Below are 17,384 nucleotides of genomic sequence, written 5' to 3'. Positions count from 1 at the left end.
TCTCTTTCAAGTCCTGTCCTATTTTTTCAAATATCATTGAAGCCTTTTGACCTAAGAATAGGGATACTGTAAGACTACTTTGTATCATCCTCATAAGCCTGTCTCAGGTAGCCTGGACTGAAACCCCCCTCCCAACTCCCTCCCTTCCCCCATGTGCATCTCTAAGGGGTGTTGGGGCTCAGGCAAAGATGTCTTTCTTCTCAGGGTGAGTGAGGGTGCCCTTGATGGCGGCCAGTGCAGGTCTTTTCTGGCCTTCGGCTGGCAATGGAGTGGGGAGGGGCATTTGAGCCAAGAGCCACCTAAGAGTTTTTCCTATTGTTGCTTGTCTGCCTACCTAAGAGTTTTGCCCACCGCTTTCAAATCTCTGCAAAATGAATTAGAAAGTGAGTTTGACTTGTGTGTTTGATGTTGGAAGGGAGAATGAGGAGGGGAGCCATTCACTGGCAGATCTCATCTTGACATAAAGAACGGTTTCTCTCCATCCAAGTTATCTAGAATTAAGTGGGTGGCTTCCTGAGGCCATCAACTCCTCCCTGTGAATAGGTTCTTAAGCTGAGGGGAGCCGAGGACCCTCAGGCCCAGGGCACCAGGAATTCCAGGGAGAGGGGACCACAGGGCAAAGTGCTTAAGGGCAGGAGGGTATGAGAAGGCCAAAGAGGCATGATGGGGCTAATCAGCAAAAGTTTAAAGGCCAAACTGGGCCGATCTGTGCCCAGCCCACATGGCTGTTGCACATGTCTTGCCTCAGGGATATTGGGACTCTTCATTCTCCTGACGTGGCATGCACACTGATGGTGCACAGTAGGGAAGGGAATGAACATTTGTAAAGCTCTTGCCGTGTGCCAGGCACTATGAGAAACACATTTCCTTTGATCCTCACAGAGACCCCATTTATGGAGGAGGAAGCCAAAGGCAGCAGAGAGGTTCAGTGATTTGTCCTGGGTCCTCTGCCTGATGTGCATTTGGGTCTCCCTGACCCCAGGCCCACCACTCTTTGTACTGCGGCACCCCCTAGCCTTCTCAGTGGTCCACTGGTCATCCCTCATTCTTACAGAAGGACCAGTCCAATGGCTTCCCTGCTTCCACATTTCATCAACAACATCCTCTCCATCAGGGCTCCAGAGTCCTTTCTTGTTTATCATGTGTCTGCCTGATCAGCACACACTGGACAGCTGTCCTTCATTGGAGCTCTTCAGATGACCACACTCTGTATGACACCCCCAGAAGAGCGGCAGGGCAAAAACATGAGCCATTGTTTGAGTGAAAATTTGGGGTCAGTGCAGTCACTTTACATAATTTCCTAAAAGTAATCCAAACTGCCTGTTCAGTCCAGGCCCAGTGCACTGAGTTTTAAGACTACCCCAAAGGCTCCAGCTGGTGGATGCTGCATTTCCTTTTTGGTCAGGAAGATGGAGAAAATAGAGGTGGCTGGATGAACATTTTTATTTCAAAGTAAAATCATCTTTTTTGCATCCCGTTGATTCTCCTGGTCTTTCTAGTGGCCATTCAGAGGTAATGACTTCCCAAGGCAGAAGAAGAGAGAGAACGAGGCTTCTTTGGAGCTCTTTGGTTGTTGACTTGTGAACTTGCAGAAAAGCTAGGTGACCCCATCAGGGCTCTCACTGCTGACTGCTTGGATTGGGAAGCCCTTGCTCTAACTCTCTGCTTGGCAGTTCTAGATATCAGCCCATCCGCTTTGTTTCCCTTAGGCATCGCCCAGAGTTCACATTGATGACTACTTGGTAGCCAAGTTAGCGGACACGCTGAATCATGAGGATCCGACGCCTGAGATTTTCGATGACATCCAAAGGAAGGTACTGCAGAGCACATCTGCTTGTTTGTTAGGGTGACGCAGGGCTTGTATTTATTTCATTTGGGCTTGCTAGACTTTTCTGAGGTTTTCACAGAAAAATAAGGCAGGGCAAGGCAGGGATCCCACTGGCCTGTTTGATGGTATTTAATGAATTGTTTTCACTTTCTGATTGGAAAAGGGTGGAACTTGCTATATTGCAACATGTCCTTTTAGTCACCTTTCTGGGCCCTCCAGTCCTGCCTTTTAATCAGAAATGTTTGTTCTTAGCAAAGACTTTGGGCCTCATTTGGGGACAGGGACCTCCTGGTCTGTGGTTTTTTAGACTTGTCAATTAATAACACTCACTTCCTATCCCACTTTCACAAAGTTTGCAAAAAGATTCGTTTAAAAAATTATTGAAAAGCATTTCTTCACTAGAACTTAGGGGAAAATTATCTAACTACATGTCATATGCGTCTGCACAGTAATTATCTGGTTTTCCAGAAATTGAAATCTTAAGGAATTCTGAGGGAAAAGAAAAGCTTCCTGAATGCACATCAACTAAAAAGCACACATTTTCCCACCTATTTTTTCCTTTTTTTCGGTGAGAAAATTAAATGAAATGCATTTTAAATGTAGAGATGAATGTATTCTGCTCATTCTGAATGTGACTTTGCTGTGTGTGAATGGGGCCACACTTGGACTCACCCGGGCTATGGAATGGGGAAGGCTATGCTTGTGACTGAGTCAGACTCACTGTCAGCCAGCCCTGGTCACAGTCCCTCCATTTGAACTTTCCCCTTCCTGGCTTTGGCTTTTACATGAAGTGGGTCGGACAGCACCTGTCCAAGTCTTACCTTAATGCAGCCTCTTGCAGTGAAGACTCTGACGTGAGGCCAGCAGTTTCCAACATGGACGAAGCCCCTGCTCTGTCCCAGGCACTGTGTGCGCCAGGTGCTAGGGATACGGAGACAGAGAAGGGCTCCCATGCTAGGAGGGCTTCAGCAGGGGCTCAGCTAATCTGAGCAGGAGGCAGTGCTTGGTAGGGCTGGGAAAGACCTAGAGAAGATGGTGTTTGAGGGGGAGCTTTGAAGGAATCTCTGCATCTTAGGGGTCTTGCTGGAAAGGGAAAGGCATTCTGGGCGTGGGCGAGAAGCCGGGCCAAGAACGGAGTCCTGGAGATGATGGGAGGAAGACAATAACTGGCATTTATGTGGAGCTCCCTGGGAGGGAGGTGCTAGTATCCTCACGTTACAGATGAGGAAACCGAGGCCAACAGAAAGGAAGTGACCTGTCCAGGGTCTCCAATTTAGGCGGTATCTGAAGCCATATTCAGGCTTCCTGAGCCCAGGCCCAGCACATGGTACAGAATGGCGCCCCTGGTGGCCTCGTGGTACTGAGAAGTACAAGAGCTGCTTCATCTTGGGGGGGGCTGATAGAAGCCCCCTTCAGACAGCCCGTCCTGGGCAGCAGCAGGGAGCTTCCCTTTGCCGCGAGGGCCACACAGTGGCCGAAGCCCCCCCGTGTCGTGTCCATGTGGCCTTCCTTCCTCTTGCTGCGGCGTGTTTACGGCACCCTTTTCCCTTCCTCCGAGGTGTATGACCTGATGCTGAGAGACGAGAGGTTTTACCCATCGTTCAAACAGAACGTTCTCTATGTGCGCATGCTGGCCGAGCTGGACATGTTAAAGGACCCCAGCTTCCGAGGCTCCGACGACGGGGATGGAGGTAAGGGCAGCCGGTGCTTTCTTCCTCTCTGGGCGCTCTGCCACCCTTTTGCCGATCATAGATACCCTCATGGATGTGGTCGGGCTCTGAAACCAGGGCCGGAACCACCCCAAGCATTTGACGCGATGTAGTTGTTCCTTGGCCTCAGGCTAGCATTTGGGGAGTTAGACTAGATAGTCCCTAAGATCCTTTGTAGCTTATAATCCTAAAGGAGATGTCCAGCGCCGGGTCAGACTGTACTTTGGACTGCACAGGTGGAGACAGTGAGGACCAGGGAGGTCATCAAACTGGTTAGTGTCCTGACTCTTCCTCTCTAAAACCTTTGGGCATTTAGTGACGATAATAATTGGCTTTGATGTAGGCCATGACACCTGTTGATAGATTGGCTTCATGACCTGTTTATGACATTCCTACCATGGCGGGCAGGATTTTCCTGGAATGACAAGGCTTGGTTCAGGCAGCAGCTTTTCCTCAGGCAGGGTCAGAGGGTTGGGGGCAGGAGTTGACTAAAGAGGAAAGCTGGTAGAGGCTCTTGGGTGATAGCCCTTCTTGATGGACACCAGGAGAGCAGGCCCAAAGGTCTTCAGGGGCAGCCTTTTTTGGTTGGCTTGGTTCAGTCTCTGCCAAGAGGCCCTCAGGAGCCATGGAGAGTCCATAAGAAAGGAAGGCCTGTGCCCAGAGCTTTGCCCTCAGACTTCTTGATGTCCTCCTCCTCAGCCCTAGTTCCCTTGGATCATCAGGGAAAATAGAAAGCCCAGTCTTCCTTTTCCAGGAGCCTTCCTAGGTCAGAACTTAGGCACATATCAAACAGTTAATGGATATCATTTTCTGCTTAAGTCCAGCATGAACTGTAGCGAATAGATGCTCTAGACATGCAGAAAAGGGATGAATGGATGCGAGTTTGTGCTTGTGAAGGCTGCAGGAGGCATCAAGCTGGGCCCTTGGGGGGGGGGGGGTGTCAATTCAGTCACCATTTATGAAGGGCCTACTCTGGGCCCAACACTGCTAAACACTGAGGATACTAACTCGAAGGACAGTCCCTGCCATGAAGGAGCTTCCACCTAATGGGGGACAACAGGGTGGTTCCCAAGGAAGCTGGCTCAAGGGTAACAGCAGGGATGTTCTGTGGAGTGGAAACCATAGGAAACCACTGATGGGAAATGTAGAGTGCTGAGCCCTCAGGAAAGAGCATTTAGTAAGCACCTACTCTGAGCTGGGCACTAAGTGCTTTACAAGGATTATCTCCTTAGTCCTCACAAAAGCCATAGAAGGGAAGAAGTGCTATTATCTCATTTTACAGATGAGAGAATTGAGGCAAACAGGTGAAGTGACTTGCCCAGGAAGGGTCTGGGGCAGGTTAGGTCTTCCTGAGTGAAAAGCAAGACAATAGAGTTTTAGACTTTATCCACCTTTATTCACACCTGGACTTTTCTCCTGATTTTTCCTCACCTGAAACTTCGCCAACCCAAAGTTCCACTTTAAGGCCCTTCTGGCACAACCATTTTCAGAAGGACTTGGGCCTGCTCTTCCCTAATTCCACCTTGACTGACTCTTAACTTCCCTTCCTGCTTGCTTCTCTGCCCCATTTTGGCCACCCTCTTCCTGCCTTCCACCTTCTCTCTAGATGAAACCCATTTATTGTTTATGTTTTTATTTTCAGAGCTTAACACCAGGCCTGGCACATAGTAAGCACTTAATAAATGCTCACCCTTCTTGCCTTCCCTCTTCTCTCTCTCCCTCCTATCCATCCATCATCTACCCACCCATCTATCATCCATCCATCCAGCTATCTGTCCCTCTCTCTGTCTATAGCTTATCTGTCTGTCTCTCCAAAGACAAGGTAAACTTGGTGTGCCAGGAATATTATCTTAACAAATGGTGCAGAGTACATCCAAGATGGCAGAATGCTTTCTCTATCATTATTGTTCTTACTGTTTGATTGGGAAGGGGGTTGGCTCTCAGAGGGGCCATATGGCACCTGAATACTTGTGTGTTTGGGACTGGAATCAGTGATGCCTGTGCTCTGGGGTACAGCTGGTAGACAGCTGTGGGCCCAAGGAAAGCTTTAGGTGGAGGGCACATTTTCACTTAGGACCCAGAATTACAGCAAAGGATGTCTGTCTGGCATCCAGATGAATGGGCCCGTCTGACTCAGGGAGGAGCTCTTAGTTCACCTGAGGGCTTCTCCCAGGCCTTGGGCATCCCTTGTCCTCACAGTCCCTCATGAGTGATCGCAGACCAGATTCGTGATGTTCTTTCCCAAAGAATCAGACAAGAGAGCTGGGTGGGGAATTGGAACTGGGAAAGAGACTGAGTCAACATTCAGTTTTCCATGATTTTTCTGGAGAGAGAGGGCCTGCTCTGCAGTGGGAGAAGGCAGGCCTTGGAGCCACAAGGGTCTGGGCTGATTCTGGACTGCGAGAATTGATTTCCCAGGGAAATAGAGGCAAATAGCCCTCGTTTGTGAGAAGAGGGGGATATCCACAAAGAAGTCTGAGGAGGCGCAGAGCACAGGGGGCAGCTGGTTGTCAGAGGTTTGGCTGGCCTTTCTGAGGAGAGCCAGGGTGCTGTGGAGGCCAGGTCTGGGAGAAGTGTCGTTGTGGGATTGAGGACCCTGGAGCTGGGGCTCTTCTGGGATCAGTGAGGAGGCCAAGGTCCAGAGGAGTCTGGGGACAGGCCGGGACAGGCCTCAAGAAGGCAAGGCAATAGGGCACTAGGAGATGACCCCGCCAAACAGCGTAGGCTTCTCTTTCACACTGGCCTTGTTACTTTGAAGACCCAGACATGTCTGCCACCCAACATTTTAAAGCGCTGCAATTATTAAAGAATTTACTAGCTTTCAGGATTTAAAATCTGAGAGGCTCAGTATGCCTGTTTTAGTTGCAGAGACCTCTGAATCTGGTTCTGCTTTTCTGGATGAATAAACATATTCCCTAATTCCAGTAAAGATCAGAGTTTAACACACATATAACCTAGTGTGGTGATGGAAAACCTATGACATGTGTCAGCAGCCTTATGCGGCTGCATGCAGAGAAGTACGAGGCCGCATGCCGAGGATGAAACATTTGCTGTAGTGTCGTGTAGATGCTCTGTGCACTATAGATGACAATTCCACCAATATTCATTTACCTATGTTGATTTATTAAATACAGTTATATATTATAATTATACATTTTTGTTATTTAAACTATGAGTATTGTGAAATTGTGTTTTTTTTTTCTCGAAGTGACGCCCCCCCCCTTCCCCCAGTTATGCTCGATTTTTTTGTTGAATTTTGACACACCAAGCTCCACAGGTTGCCTATTACTGACCTAGTGGAATTGTCTGTCAGCTCAGGGAGTGGAGAGGGAAGAGGGGAGGGTGACAGCATGAATCATAACCTTGGAAAACCTATGTGTAAATTGGTTACTGGAATAAAATAAAGATAAAATAAATAAAAATAAAGAGGATCAGAGTTAAGATTTTTTTTAGGTTTCCAGCCCTTAACCGTGAAACTAGGCTCAGGTGTCTGCTCCTCTCCTTGGTGGCCTGGCTATTGTTTAGCCCAGGAATTTTTTTCCCCCTGACTTATCATTGCTGGTATTGTTGGAAATGGATTTTCTTGGTTCTAAAATTTAATGATTTTTAGAGAGAAATTGCTTCTGTACGACCCCCATTTTCCCAGCATAAAGACAAGTCTGCCCTCATGGCTGATGTGCATAAGGTGGCATTTTCTTTGTGGTATTTGAGGGAGCGGAATCAGCTTTTTACTTTCTGGAGGATGAGGAATCATTCTGTAGAAATGGGGAAACTCCAATCAGCTTCGAGAAAGGAATATTTCAAGTATGTTGGGTAGTAATTCTGCCCTCAAAAACATGTCACCCCGTCTCCTTTCAAAGCAGAAGAAAGAGGGAAGCCTCCTGGGCAAGATTTCTCAAAGCAGAGACGCCGAGAAGAGCCTTTCTGTCTGGGTGCTTTGCCCAGTGCCCGGCACACAATGGGCACTTCAGTAATATTGTTCGCTTGGTCTTAAATCTTCGAGCGTGAACACACTCACACTCCTACTCCGTGTGGCCATCGTGGGGGTTTCCAGCCTGTTGCTCTCGGAAACTTTCTTCAGGCAGGCCTCTGGTAGGGGTTCTTCAGTTCTTCTGTAACTCCCAAGCTGGGTGTCCATATTGTAAGGGGATGAATGACAGAAACACTCAGCAGGTACATGTTGGGGGCTTGGTGGGTTGGGGTGCTGCCTGGCAGCCCCCTTTTCTGTTATTTTTCATGCTTCTCTCATGCTACCCATCACACAGTGCCATCCCTGGAGCCATTAGCCTGCTGGAGCCAGTCTCTGGCTGTGTGTCTGTGGGGTACTGTGCTTGGGGTACTGTTGGTCCTACCATAGGGTGTTAAAATCAGGTAAGCCTTCCTTTCAAAGGGAGCACCCCAGAACGTGCCGTGGCAGCGTGAGCCTGAAATGTTCTGGCCTTGGGGCGCATCATGCTTTCAGATGAACATCTTCCATCTCCCGTGAGGGTGAGTCAACGACGGTGTCCTTTGAAGGAGCGTCCGGAGGACTTGTGCCATTAGACTGCTTTGTGCTTCTCATCGGCAACTCGCATTCTGCTTTTCCTGGAGAGCTTTTCATCAAGGTCTGGAAAATTTAGGGTTTTCTTGAAATATTATACAGTGGGAGCCTGCATGAAGTGGGCAGAGACCCGGCCCAGGCCCACACGGGCATGTCTCCTCTTCCCCGTGTGTCCTGGGCGGACGTGCCCAGCGAGCAGCCGCAGCTCTCCTGAGGGCAGCCCGAACCAGAGGAAAGAGAAGTGAAAGTGTACCAGCACAGAGACCTGACATCGAAACGAGGCCTCGGCAGGGAGCCTAACGAGGTGGGGCGGCCCGTCCTGCCGTGCCACCGCGAGGGCTGGATGCGGCTGAGAAGGGCCTTCTACGTCAGGAGCGGGGGCGTGCCGGGGCCCCCTCCTCGCCCCGTCTTTCTGGGCAGATGGAGAGTATGTTTGAGAAAATGAATATTTGATGTTGATTTTTAGAAAATCCGAGAGAGAATAAGTGCGATCCTCAAACCCCCCAATTTCATAACTGCCCGTGAAGCGTTTCCTTAGGTAGTTCTGTCTGTGGTTCCATCTTCCAGGGGAGGACAGCCAGGCACACGGAAGCAAAGGGCCCAGGACTGGTCGCTGCCCCCGGCTGCCTCTGCCTCATGAAGCTTAACCTCTGGTCTTGTAGGTGAATCTGTAGCTCTCAGCCGGACGCTCCAGGCGCTTGGCCTGCCCCACCTGATGAAAGGGCTTCGTTTAGGAGTCGGAATCAGCCAGCTTTGGCCTTCAGCCATCTCACGAGCCTGTCGGTCCTGGCCTTCTTTCTAAGGCCGTCTCCTTGGGTTCTGAAGTCAGCCATGGGCCGGGGTTGACGGCTGAAGCCTGCGCGTCACCTGATGCCCGGGACAGTCTGGTCCTTCTCACTTCAGGTCGAGCAATAAGAGCCCATGTTGGAAAGCTGGCGACCGCATGAGCCTCTCTTGGCCCACGGCTCCGGCTTTGGAGACTCCGGACTCTCCGCCGGTCTCTGCTGCCGCGCTCCTTGTCGTGGGCCTCTTGGTCAGCCTCTAAGCCGGCCTCCCTGGTCCTCTGTTCCATTGGGAGCGGCCCCTGCCCAGGGCGCCGTTGTCCTCTCCTTTCCCTGGGCCTCCGTCACGTTGGAAAGCCTGGCAGCTCTGAAGTCTTCTCTTCCCCGGGTTTGGTTGTGCTGAATTTGGCCCACCCGAAACCTCTCCAGGGAGAGCGAGTGCCCTCTGGAGTCTCTGGACCAGGCTGGACGCTGCGCTTGCACGAATGGGAGCTCTTTTCATTCTCTTCAGACTTCTTCTTTCTGGAATTTGGGGCAGAAGCTGCATGTGTACTTCATAGGCTTCTGAGTAATGACTGTGTCCATTTTTAAACAGGACATTAAAAAGGATGGGGGCAGTGAAGTGGCTCAGTGGGTAGAGAGCCAGGCCTAGAGGTGGGAGGTCCTTGGTTCAAGTTTGGCCTCAGACACTTCCTAGCTGACGCAGAATGCATCAGTGTGTTTTGTTTTTTAACTTGGTTGTATGCTTATTTATTTAATAATTTTTTTCAGTGAAATAAAGTTACATGTAACATACTGTTACCCAGGTACAGTGTGTGTCTCAGTAAATTTTCTTTGAAACTCTCCCATCTGTCAAATGATCCCTAAACTATTCTATGGTCATTTTATTTGAGAGTGGATACTGCATCTTCTAATAAATGAACATAGAGCTCGTATGAATCCATGTAGAAACTTAGGTCAGTGCTGGTAAGGCAGAAGACGCTTCCTAGGTGACCCTGGGCGAGTCACTTAAGCCCTGCTGACCAGCTCTCAAAGCTCTTCTGCCTTAGAACCAATATACAGTATTGATTCTAAGACAGAAGATAAGTTTTCCAAAAAAAAAGACAAGAAGGAATAAAAACGACTTGGATTGTGAACTGTACGATTGCTTTATGTTGCATGTCTTACGCCCCTCTCTGTTGGGAGGGCCCCAGGGAGATGCCCTTGGGTTGCTTTCATGAACAGAAGTCCGAGTTAGGAAGAGGAGCACAGGAAGGTCTCTGAGGAAATGAGCCGACCCCAAAGGTGAGGAGTTCTGGAGACAAGAAGCGGATAAGTAGAGACTCAGGGTCGCTGCTACCTCTCTAGGAGGGAAGGAGACTCCTTGATGACCTTTGAGCTTGTAGAAGCAGTGACCATCCCACCTCAGGGAGGAGAGAAGTGGGCTAGTGGGCAAGAGATTGGAGTAGTTGGGGGAAGGCACCTCTGCTGGAGGCTTCTTCCCTGCTGCCTCAGTTTCCCTTGTGGACACTGATACATTTCAAAAGGAGAGGAGGGTATTACTTAGCATGATTGTTTTTAAAGTAACCAATGGCAGTGTTCTAACTCAATTTGATTTTATCAATTATGTCCTGGATCTTGAAATAAAAATGCAAAAATAATTTTAAAATTTAACTTTCATCTGTGTAATGGCATGTTCTCTGAAGGGAAAAAAAATTAATATACATTTGGGCAATTTAGTTCCATGAATGAACTGATACCAATTTGCATCAGCCAGCTCAGATTTATTAAGTGCCCATTTTGTGGGGGGCCCTGTGGTAGGTGTCAGGGATTCGAGGCCAAAAAGAGATAATAGCAGGTTTCTGGGAGGGGAGAAAGGTACACACACACACACACACACACACACACACACATACACATACACACACACACACACACACACACACACACACACACACACACACACACACACCCAGAAATAGAGCATAATAAATGCAGAGAAGGGAGGGAAGGAAGAAAGGATCTTGCAGTTCTGGGGATCAGAAAAGGCTTTGTGGAAGAGGCATAATAGCTAGACCTTCTAGACTGAGAATCAGCCTCTTTTCTTGCCCTACCAAGAAGATGATCATTTGTAGTTCTTAATCTGGTGGCGCAGTAGAGGGAGCTTCCTCTAATGACCTTTGACATGCTCCCTTCATGCGTGCCTTATAGTCCAAAGTTGCAGGTGATAATCTGAGCCTAAATCCCCAGTGCACGGGTGCCCTGCTCTTGGCTCTCTGCAGATACATCCATGTTTTCTTGGAAATGTTTTGGTTAGGAGGCCTTGGAGACTTAATTTTTCCCCCCCTTGGAGACATAAGGACTAGAGTCTGAGTGTATGTTATAAGTCCATTTCTCTTTAATGCTTTCTCTTATTTCAGATGATGTGAATTTTACATCTATTGCATGAACCTTTGATGAAACCACTGTTTAGAAAGCATTTTCTGCATTTCTAATTTGAGGTATATTTTTTTTCCCCACAGAATCTTTTAATAGGTCTCCTACAGGGAGCATAAATTTGGTAAGTGTGACGGGTCCTTTAAATATTATAGTAGCCTTAGAAGTTTTAGACAAATATATCAATTTTGTTCTTTATGATCAAATCTTTTACCCCAATTCCTCTCTTATGCGAAGTATTACCACATTTTTAAAAATTTCAATCAAAAGCATCTTTTAAAATTTGTAAATTACAAATCAAAATGAGTGAATACATGAATGCATGAAAGAAAGGAAAATGACTTAGTGGATACTTAGTTTGTGCCAATCACTGGAGGTACATACACAGAAAACAGAAACAGTTCCTGCCCAGTTAGAGCTTAGGAGACCCCAAATTAAGAGGAATAGTGTCCGGGAAGGACGTTGGGTCTAAAGAGTTCAGGGATGGTGATTTGGGCTAAAGAGAGGTAAATGGGCACACCTTAGCTGATATCCATGGCAGAGTTGGCCTGGTTTTGGTTCATGGTTCCTGAATTAGGGAGGTTGGGGTAAAGGGGAGGGCAAGAGAGAGGTCCCTGAGAATGGGCCAAGTGGTTGGCAAGTCTAGAGAGGAGATGCTGAAAAGTAAAGCAGGCTGGGGCTTTCACCATGAGGAAAATCTAATTTGAAAAGTTTTTATAAAGCCTGAGTGCATTGATTTACTTTGTACAAAGGATTCCAGTTTGAAAATGTTTACAATGAGTTTTCTCTGCCCAGTCAGAGCACCAGCTGGCTGCTGGGCCCAGTGTTCCATTGGGTATGGACACATGAGAATAATCTCCTGGGGTCCAAGCATCCTTGACCTGGAGTTGACAGGAGCCTCAGAGCCCAGCTAGGCTGCGAGTCCCTTATGTTAGAGAAAAGGGACATGGCTGCCTTCCTCAGTGTTCATCCCCTAGCCAGGAAGCATCATGGTGGGGCCTAGACCAACTGCCCCTCCGCAGGAGAAATGGATACTTAATTATATTCACTTTTGATTAAAAATTTTATCTATTTATTATTTTAGAAAATGAGTTTACTGCAAATGAAGGTACTTTATTTCTGTCTCAAATTTTTAAATCTTTAGTTCTTTCTCATAAGCCATGATGACCACTTTGTTCATTTTCAAATGTGAAATGGTGAATATTTCATTGTTCTCCTTCTTTTAGGACTGTTCATAGTAAATGTTAAAGCCTCACTATGCCAAGAGCTTATTTTCTCAATAATATGTCATCAGGAAAGATGGCCTCTTGTCTTTGGCAGTGGTCAGTCAGTCAGCCCCTCCTTGTAGTTCCTCTTCCTGTGGCAGCTTTGTTAGACTGTCTGATCATCGTCAGGTCACTTTGGTAGAGTCTCTGGTGCTCGCCCTTCCTGTCTCTCCCCAGTCTTTTCTTCAGAGAATCCATCTTGTCTCCAGCAGCTCTTGCTCTGCTTTCCCCTCAGTAGCTCTGGCTCTGGCTGTCTTAGCTCTATAAGGAGGAGACTTAGGTGCTAGGGACCAGGCCATCCCTGTGACACCCATCCCACTTCAGCCCTGGCTTTAAAAGACAACAACCCCTGAGGGTAGAGGAAGTGGGTTCCAGAAGACAGGCAGAAGAAAGGACTTCCAGGCTCTAAGGATCCTCCGACTGTGCCTCGATTTGTCCTGTTTGCTCCGCTGGAGTCAGTCGTGCTTGTGCGGTTAGAGGGCAGAGTCCCAGTTTGGTCTGGCCTTGTTGCAGGTCTGAAGTACATTCCTGCCCAAGTGGTAGAGCTGCTTAGGGCCTGTTCCCCAAAGCCACAGTCTGTGTAGTGGGACAAGGCCTCAGGCTCGAGACGTTCCAGGGACTCGGATATAAGGCTTTGGCAATCCTTGCTTTGGAAGTCTGGTCGTTGCAGGTTGTACATTTCCCCCCATAATTACAATTTTCACTTTTGTTTTTATAATGTGTGTCTCAGATCAAGGAATAGTCTCAGAACCTCAGTGTTTCACCTTGTGTTGGTTGACTGTCAATTTGACATTGATGAGAGGCCTGTCCAGCAGTCAGTCCTGCTGGATATAGGCACTTGCCTGAGGGAAGTTTTCCTTTTCAGACTTGAAGTTTTAGATTTTTGTGGCATGTTATAAGTGAACCTTTTATTTGGCATCTAGGAGTAGGAGAGTCCTCCTGAATTATGTTAACTTAGTTGCCTAAAAGTGAAAAGAAAGCTCTTTGGATGTCCTCTGTGCACTGTGACCTTTCTCTCTGATTCCATTGTCATTCTACACATCATTTCACTGTGGCCCTATGAAAATATCTGCATTATAATTGCCAGATATTTGCGTGCACACTTAAGAACTCTTTAGAACATTTTTATTGACATTTTGTTTTTTATATTACCTAAATTGTCCCTCTGTGCCTCCCAGAAATCCATAACCCAGAAAATTGTTAGAAAGAAATAAAAAGAGGAAGAGGGAAAAGACATTAAAAAGCCTCTTCTCCATCTGTTGATTGAAGGGATTTGCCTAGCTTATATTTAACCTCAAACTGCCTTCCTTTAATGACTTCTGAGGACCACAGCATAGGTAGTTAACAATTTAGACATGATTATTGAGAGGAAGGGTGATGATTAAGGGACACATCATTTCCTTCTTCCCTTTTATTGGTAATTTTTTTGAATAAGAAAAACTGGAGAGTAGGAGAGGACATTCGTTCAGGAGGGGGCAGTATTTCTCCAAGGGGACTGTCTTTCTCAGTCAGACTTTAAAACAGAAGACATTTCTGTCATCATGATCAGTCACCTTGTTTGACTACCTTACATTTATTTTCCATTTTGTGCTTTGGAAAGTCCTTTGCAATAGCTTTGAAATGGGTGTCATACCCATTTTGTAAAAAAAGGAAAACTGAGACTCCCTCAGTCTCATACAGGGAATCTATTTGAGCTAGTCCTAGTAGGACTTCAGACTCCAAATTTTTCTATTCTTTTTTCCTCCTTCAGAAGTTTGAGTAACAACCATGTCAAATGAATACATTTGGCTTTATGCCAAGGAGTCTTTAATAGATATGTTTTTGGGGACATCAAGTGGCTCAGTGGAGAGAGCATTGGGCCTGAGGATGGGAGGTCCTGGGTTCAAATATGGTCTCAGACACTTCCTAGCTGTGTGACCCTGGGCAGGTCATTTAACCCCCCCTCCCCCACTGCCTTAGAATTAATGCATGGTATTGATTCTAAGATGGAAGGTAAGGGTTAAAAAAGAAAAGATGTTTTTGCAACAACAACAACACAAAATGTTTGACTCAAAGCTCCAGGGCTATTTGGTTTTTAACAGATGCTCTTCCTTGTGTCCAGGGACTAGAAGTTTCCTTTGGGTGATGCTGACAATGCCGTGTTAAATTTCTAATGTACTTGGAAGTGGTTGAAACTGTGACTCTAAGTTCTCCTAAAGCCTCTTTGTTTCTCTGAGTTTTTCTCTGAATAAAAACCTCCAAAGCAGGCTTAGGAATTGCTGTTGCTTAAAAAAATATATATATTGCCATTCTTTCCTCAAATTCGGTGCAGCTCTTCCATCTGTTGAAAATCTTCATGAGAATTTTCCCTGTTAAAAAGAATATTAAGGATATTTCCATATTAAAAAATTAAAATGTGAACTCGGACCACCCTCCATCCCAAGGTCCTCACTTAACATGTGGGAAATATAATTGAGAGGCCATGTTCACACATACGTGCTTAGAGGAAAGCATGCTACTCCCAGGCTATGGGCCTGGTTTCCTGATCCATAAAAATACAGGCACGCTGTCACCTGGCTGTTCTTTTGGGGCATTCCCTGTGCCTGAAATGCTCTCCCTTGTCTTCTTGCCCTCTTGCCTTCCCTGCTGTCTTTCATTAAAATCCCACCTTCTCCAGGAAGCCTTCCCCAATTCGTCTGGATTGTGGTGCTTCCTGTCTCTCATTTATCCTGTAGCCAGTGTGTGTATGGCTTTGTTTGTGTGTCGTCTCCCCCACTGGACGGGGAGTTCCTGGAGGGGCCTCTTACCTCCTTTGTTCCTCCAGCACGTACTGAGCAGAGTATCTGGCCCATAGGAGGCACTTAATAAGTGTCTGCTGCTGGGTCTTCCCTTCCCTTCCCTTCTGATGATGCCTGAATTACCAGCAGAGACAGGGAAGGATGGGCAGGCGGGATTTTAGCTGAGACTGGAAGGAAGGCAGCCCTGGAGGGGGATGTTCCAGGTGTGGGGCCAGGCTTTGTGTTTAGACTTTTAGTCATTAAAGTCTGGTAGAATGTAGCATGTTATTTTGTCATTTCTTTCAAATCATAGAACTAAACTTTTTTTAAAAACAACTTATTATAAAGCTCATATTGTACTTGAGTGTAATCATGGTTATTAAACATGGACAGACCTAGAGTTCCTCAGTTGTCCTTCTCAAATTAATTTTCAATTTATTTTTCTGCAGTCTTTAGATGACCTTTCAAGTGTATCTTCTGATGACTCGGTGCAACTCCACGCTTATATTTCTGATACTGGTAAGAACTTTTGTATTGAGAAACGGTGTCCAGCCTTCTTCCTTTTGACTCATTATTTGTATTGATTTTTTAAATGGCATTAATTCATTATTCAGAGAGTTCTCCACATTCTCATTCTTTCCTTTCCCAAACCATCAAATGTCCTGCCTTCTGTTTGTGTTCCACATTGTTTTAAAATTTCTAAATTTCTGCTAGATTCTGGCCTCTGTCCTTGGAGAATGTCACGCCTAGAGGACATGTACCCTTTTCCAGCATTTGAAGAATGTGTATTCAGTACCCTGCAGGTCATTCTGTTTTCACCAGTAGAATGAAGCCCAGTCTCCTGACTCTCCTTAGTCCTCCACAGTGGTTGAGTCAGTGGAGGCTCCTCTAGCACCCTGGGGCCGTGGGTGCAAGACACCTGAGAGAATGGCAGGGCAATTGTAGGTTTTCTTCCCTCTTCTTCCAAGAATGTTTTTCAAATCACTTTGTGAGGCCAAAAGGCTTCCATCTGTGCCTTCTCTCTCCCTTTTAAAAGTATTTGCTTGATATTGCTTTTTCCTCTCAGGACCCTGAGAATTTGGTGGGACTTTAAGGATCTCCCCCAGCTCCTTCCTGTCAGAGATGAGCAAACAGAGCCTGAGCAACATCTGGGTTTGTGCAGCCCTATGTGGGATTCAAGCTCTTGTTCTTTTATGAATGAAGGAACAAGCACTTAGTAAGTGCTCCTTTGGGACCAAGCCCTGTGCTCCACATCAGACTGCCTACTGCCTCAAGAGCAGAAAGAGGGAGAAATTCTGGAAAGGATAGAAAGGAACACCACAAGTTGTTTTTCTGCATAACTGGGAAAGAGTAAAACATTATCAAAAAACAAAAAAAACCACACCCCCTTTTCCCCCCAAGTCCTGTCCTCTGTGCTGGGGATGCAGAGAGAGTGAACACAGAGGGGTCCCAGGCCAGCCCAGCATATGTTTAGATCACTTTCTAGATGCTGTTCTCATGGCTGACCGTGCCCCTGTTTGCAAGGGTGAGCCCCAAGAGTGTTCTTTCTGGGCCTTCTGACTATGGTTGCTGAGGAGACCCTGAGGCTTCCACTCCTGGCCTTCCCCTCCTACATCCTGGCTCCTGTCCGGATTTCCTTCTTCCTACTCATCCAGAGTCTGGACTCCAATGTTCTCTCATGACCTCCTGACTCAGGGGTCACTAAGGAGGTCCTTCTTAGTCAATCCAAAGGCCTGCTTTGGCCTTTTCTGTCTCTTATCTCCTTGTGGCACATGCTTGTTCTCATACCGAAGGGGGACTGCCCCAATTGGCTTTTTGTCAATGCCCCTAGCAATCATTGGTTTGTTCTCTTTGCCTTTTATCCCCAAATTATTGTAATTGATAAGTTGGTTATGTTTACAAGATCTCAGGGGCGATTGTGTAATTGGAATCTGTTACCCTAAGAACTACGATTCCCAGCAAAACTATGATTCCCAGGATCCCGCTCACTTCCTGGCGTTACATGATGACTAGATAGGATATAAATTGGGTGAAGATCCATCTCTCTGTCTCTCTTTCCTTCCTGTTGGTGGCTTTGGTGGAGCAGGGA

At 46.9% G+C, this 17,384-nt stretch overlaps 1 protein-coding gene across 2 annotated transcripts in view; it reads left to right on the top strand.

The window, feature by feature from the left end:
- SNX13 (sorting nexin 13) overlaps positions 1-17,384 on the top strand; it is a 73,464-nt gene that overhangs the window by 36,599 nt on the left and 19,481 nt on the right. For both annotated transcript variants that reach the window (XM_044678832.1, XM_044678831.1), the window contains exons 14-17: positions 1,710-1,814; positions 3,387-3,519; positions 11,361-11,398; positions 15,745-15,814. In XM_044678832.1, coding sequence (XP_044534767.1) covers positions 1,710-1,814; positions 3,387-3,519; positions 11,361-11,398; positions 15,745-15,814 — 346 coding nt within the window. The remainder of the gene's footprint in view (positions 1-1,709; positions 1,815-3,386; positions 3,520-11,360; positions 11,399-15,744; positions 15,815-17,384) is intronic.

The sequence above is a fragment of the Gracilinanus agilis genome, chromosome 5 (assembly GCF_016433145.1).
Source record: "Gracilinanus agilis isolate LMUSP501 chromosome 5, AgileGrace, whole genome shotgun sequence".
Classification (NCBI taxonomy): domain Eukaryota; kingdom Metazoa; phylum Chordata; class Mammalia; order Didelphimorphia; family Didelphidae; genus Gracilinanus; species Gracilinanus agilis.
Note: the sequence above shows the minus strand (reverse complement) of the source record. Positions and strands in the feature narration are given on the sequence as shown.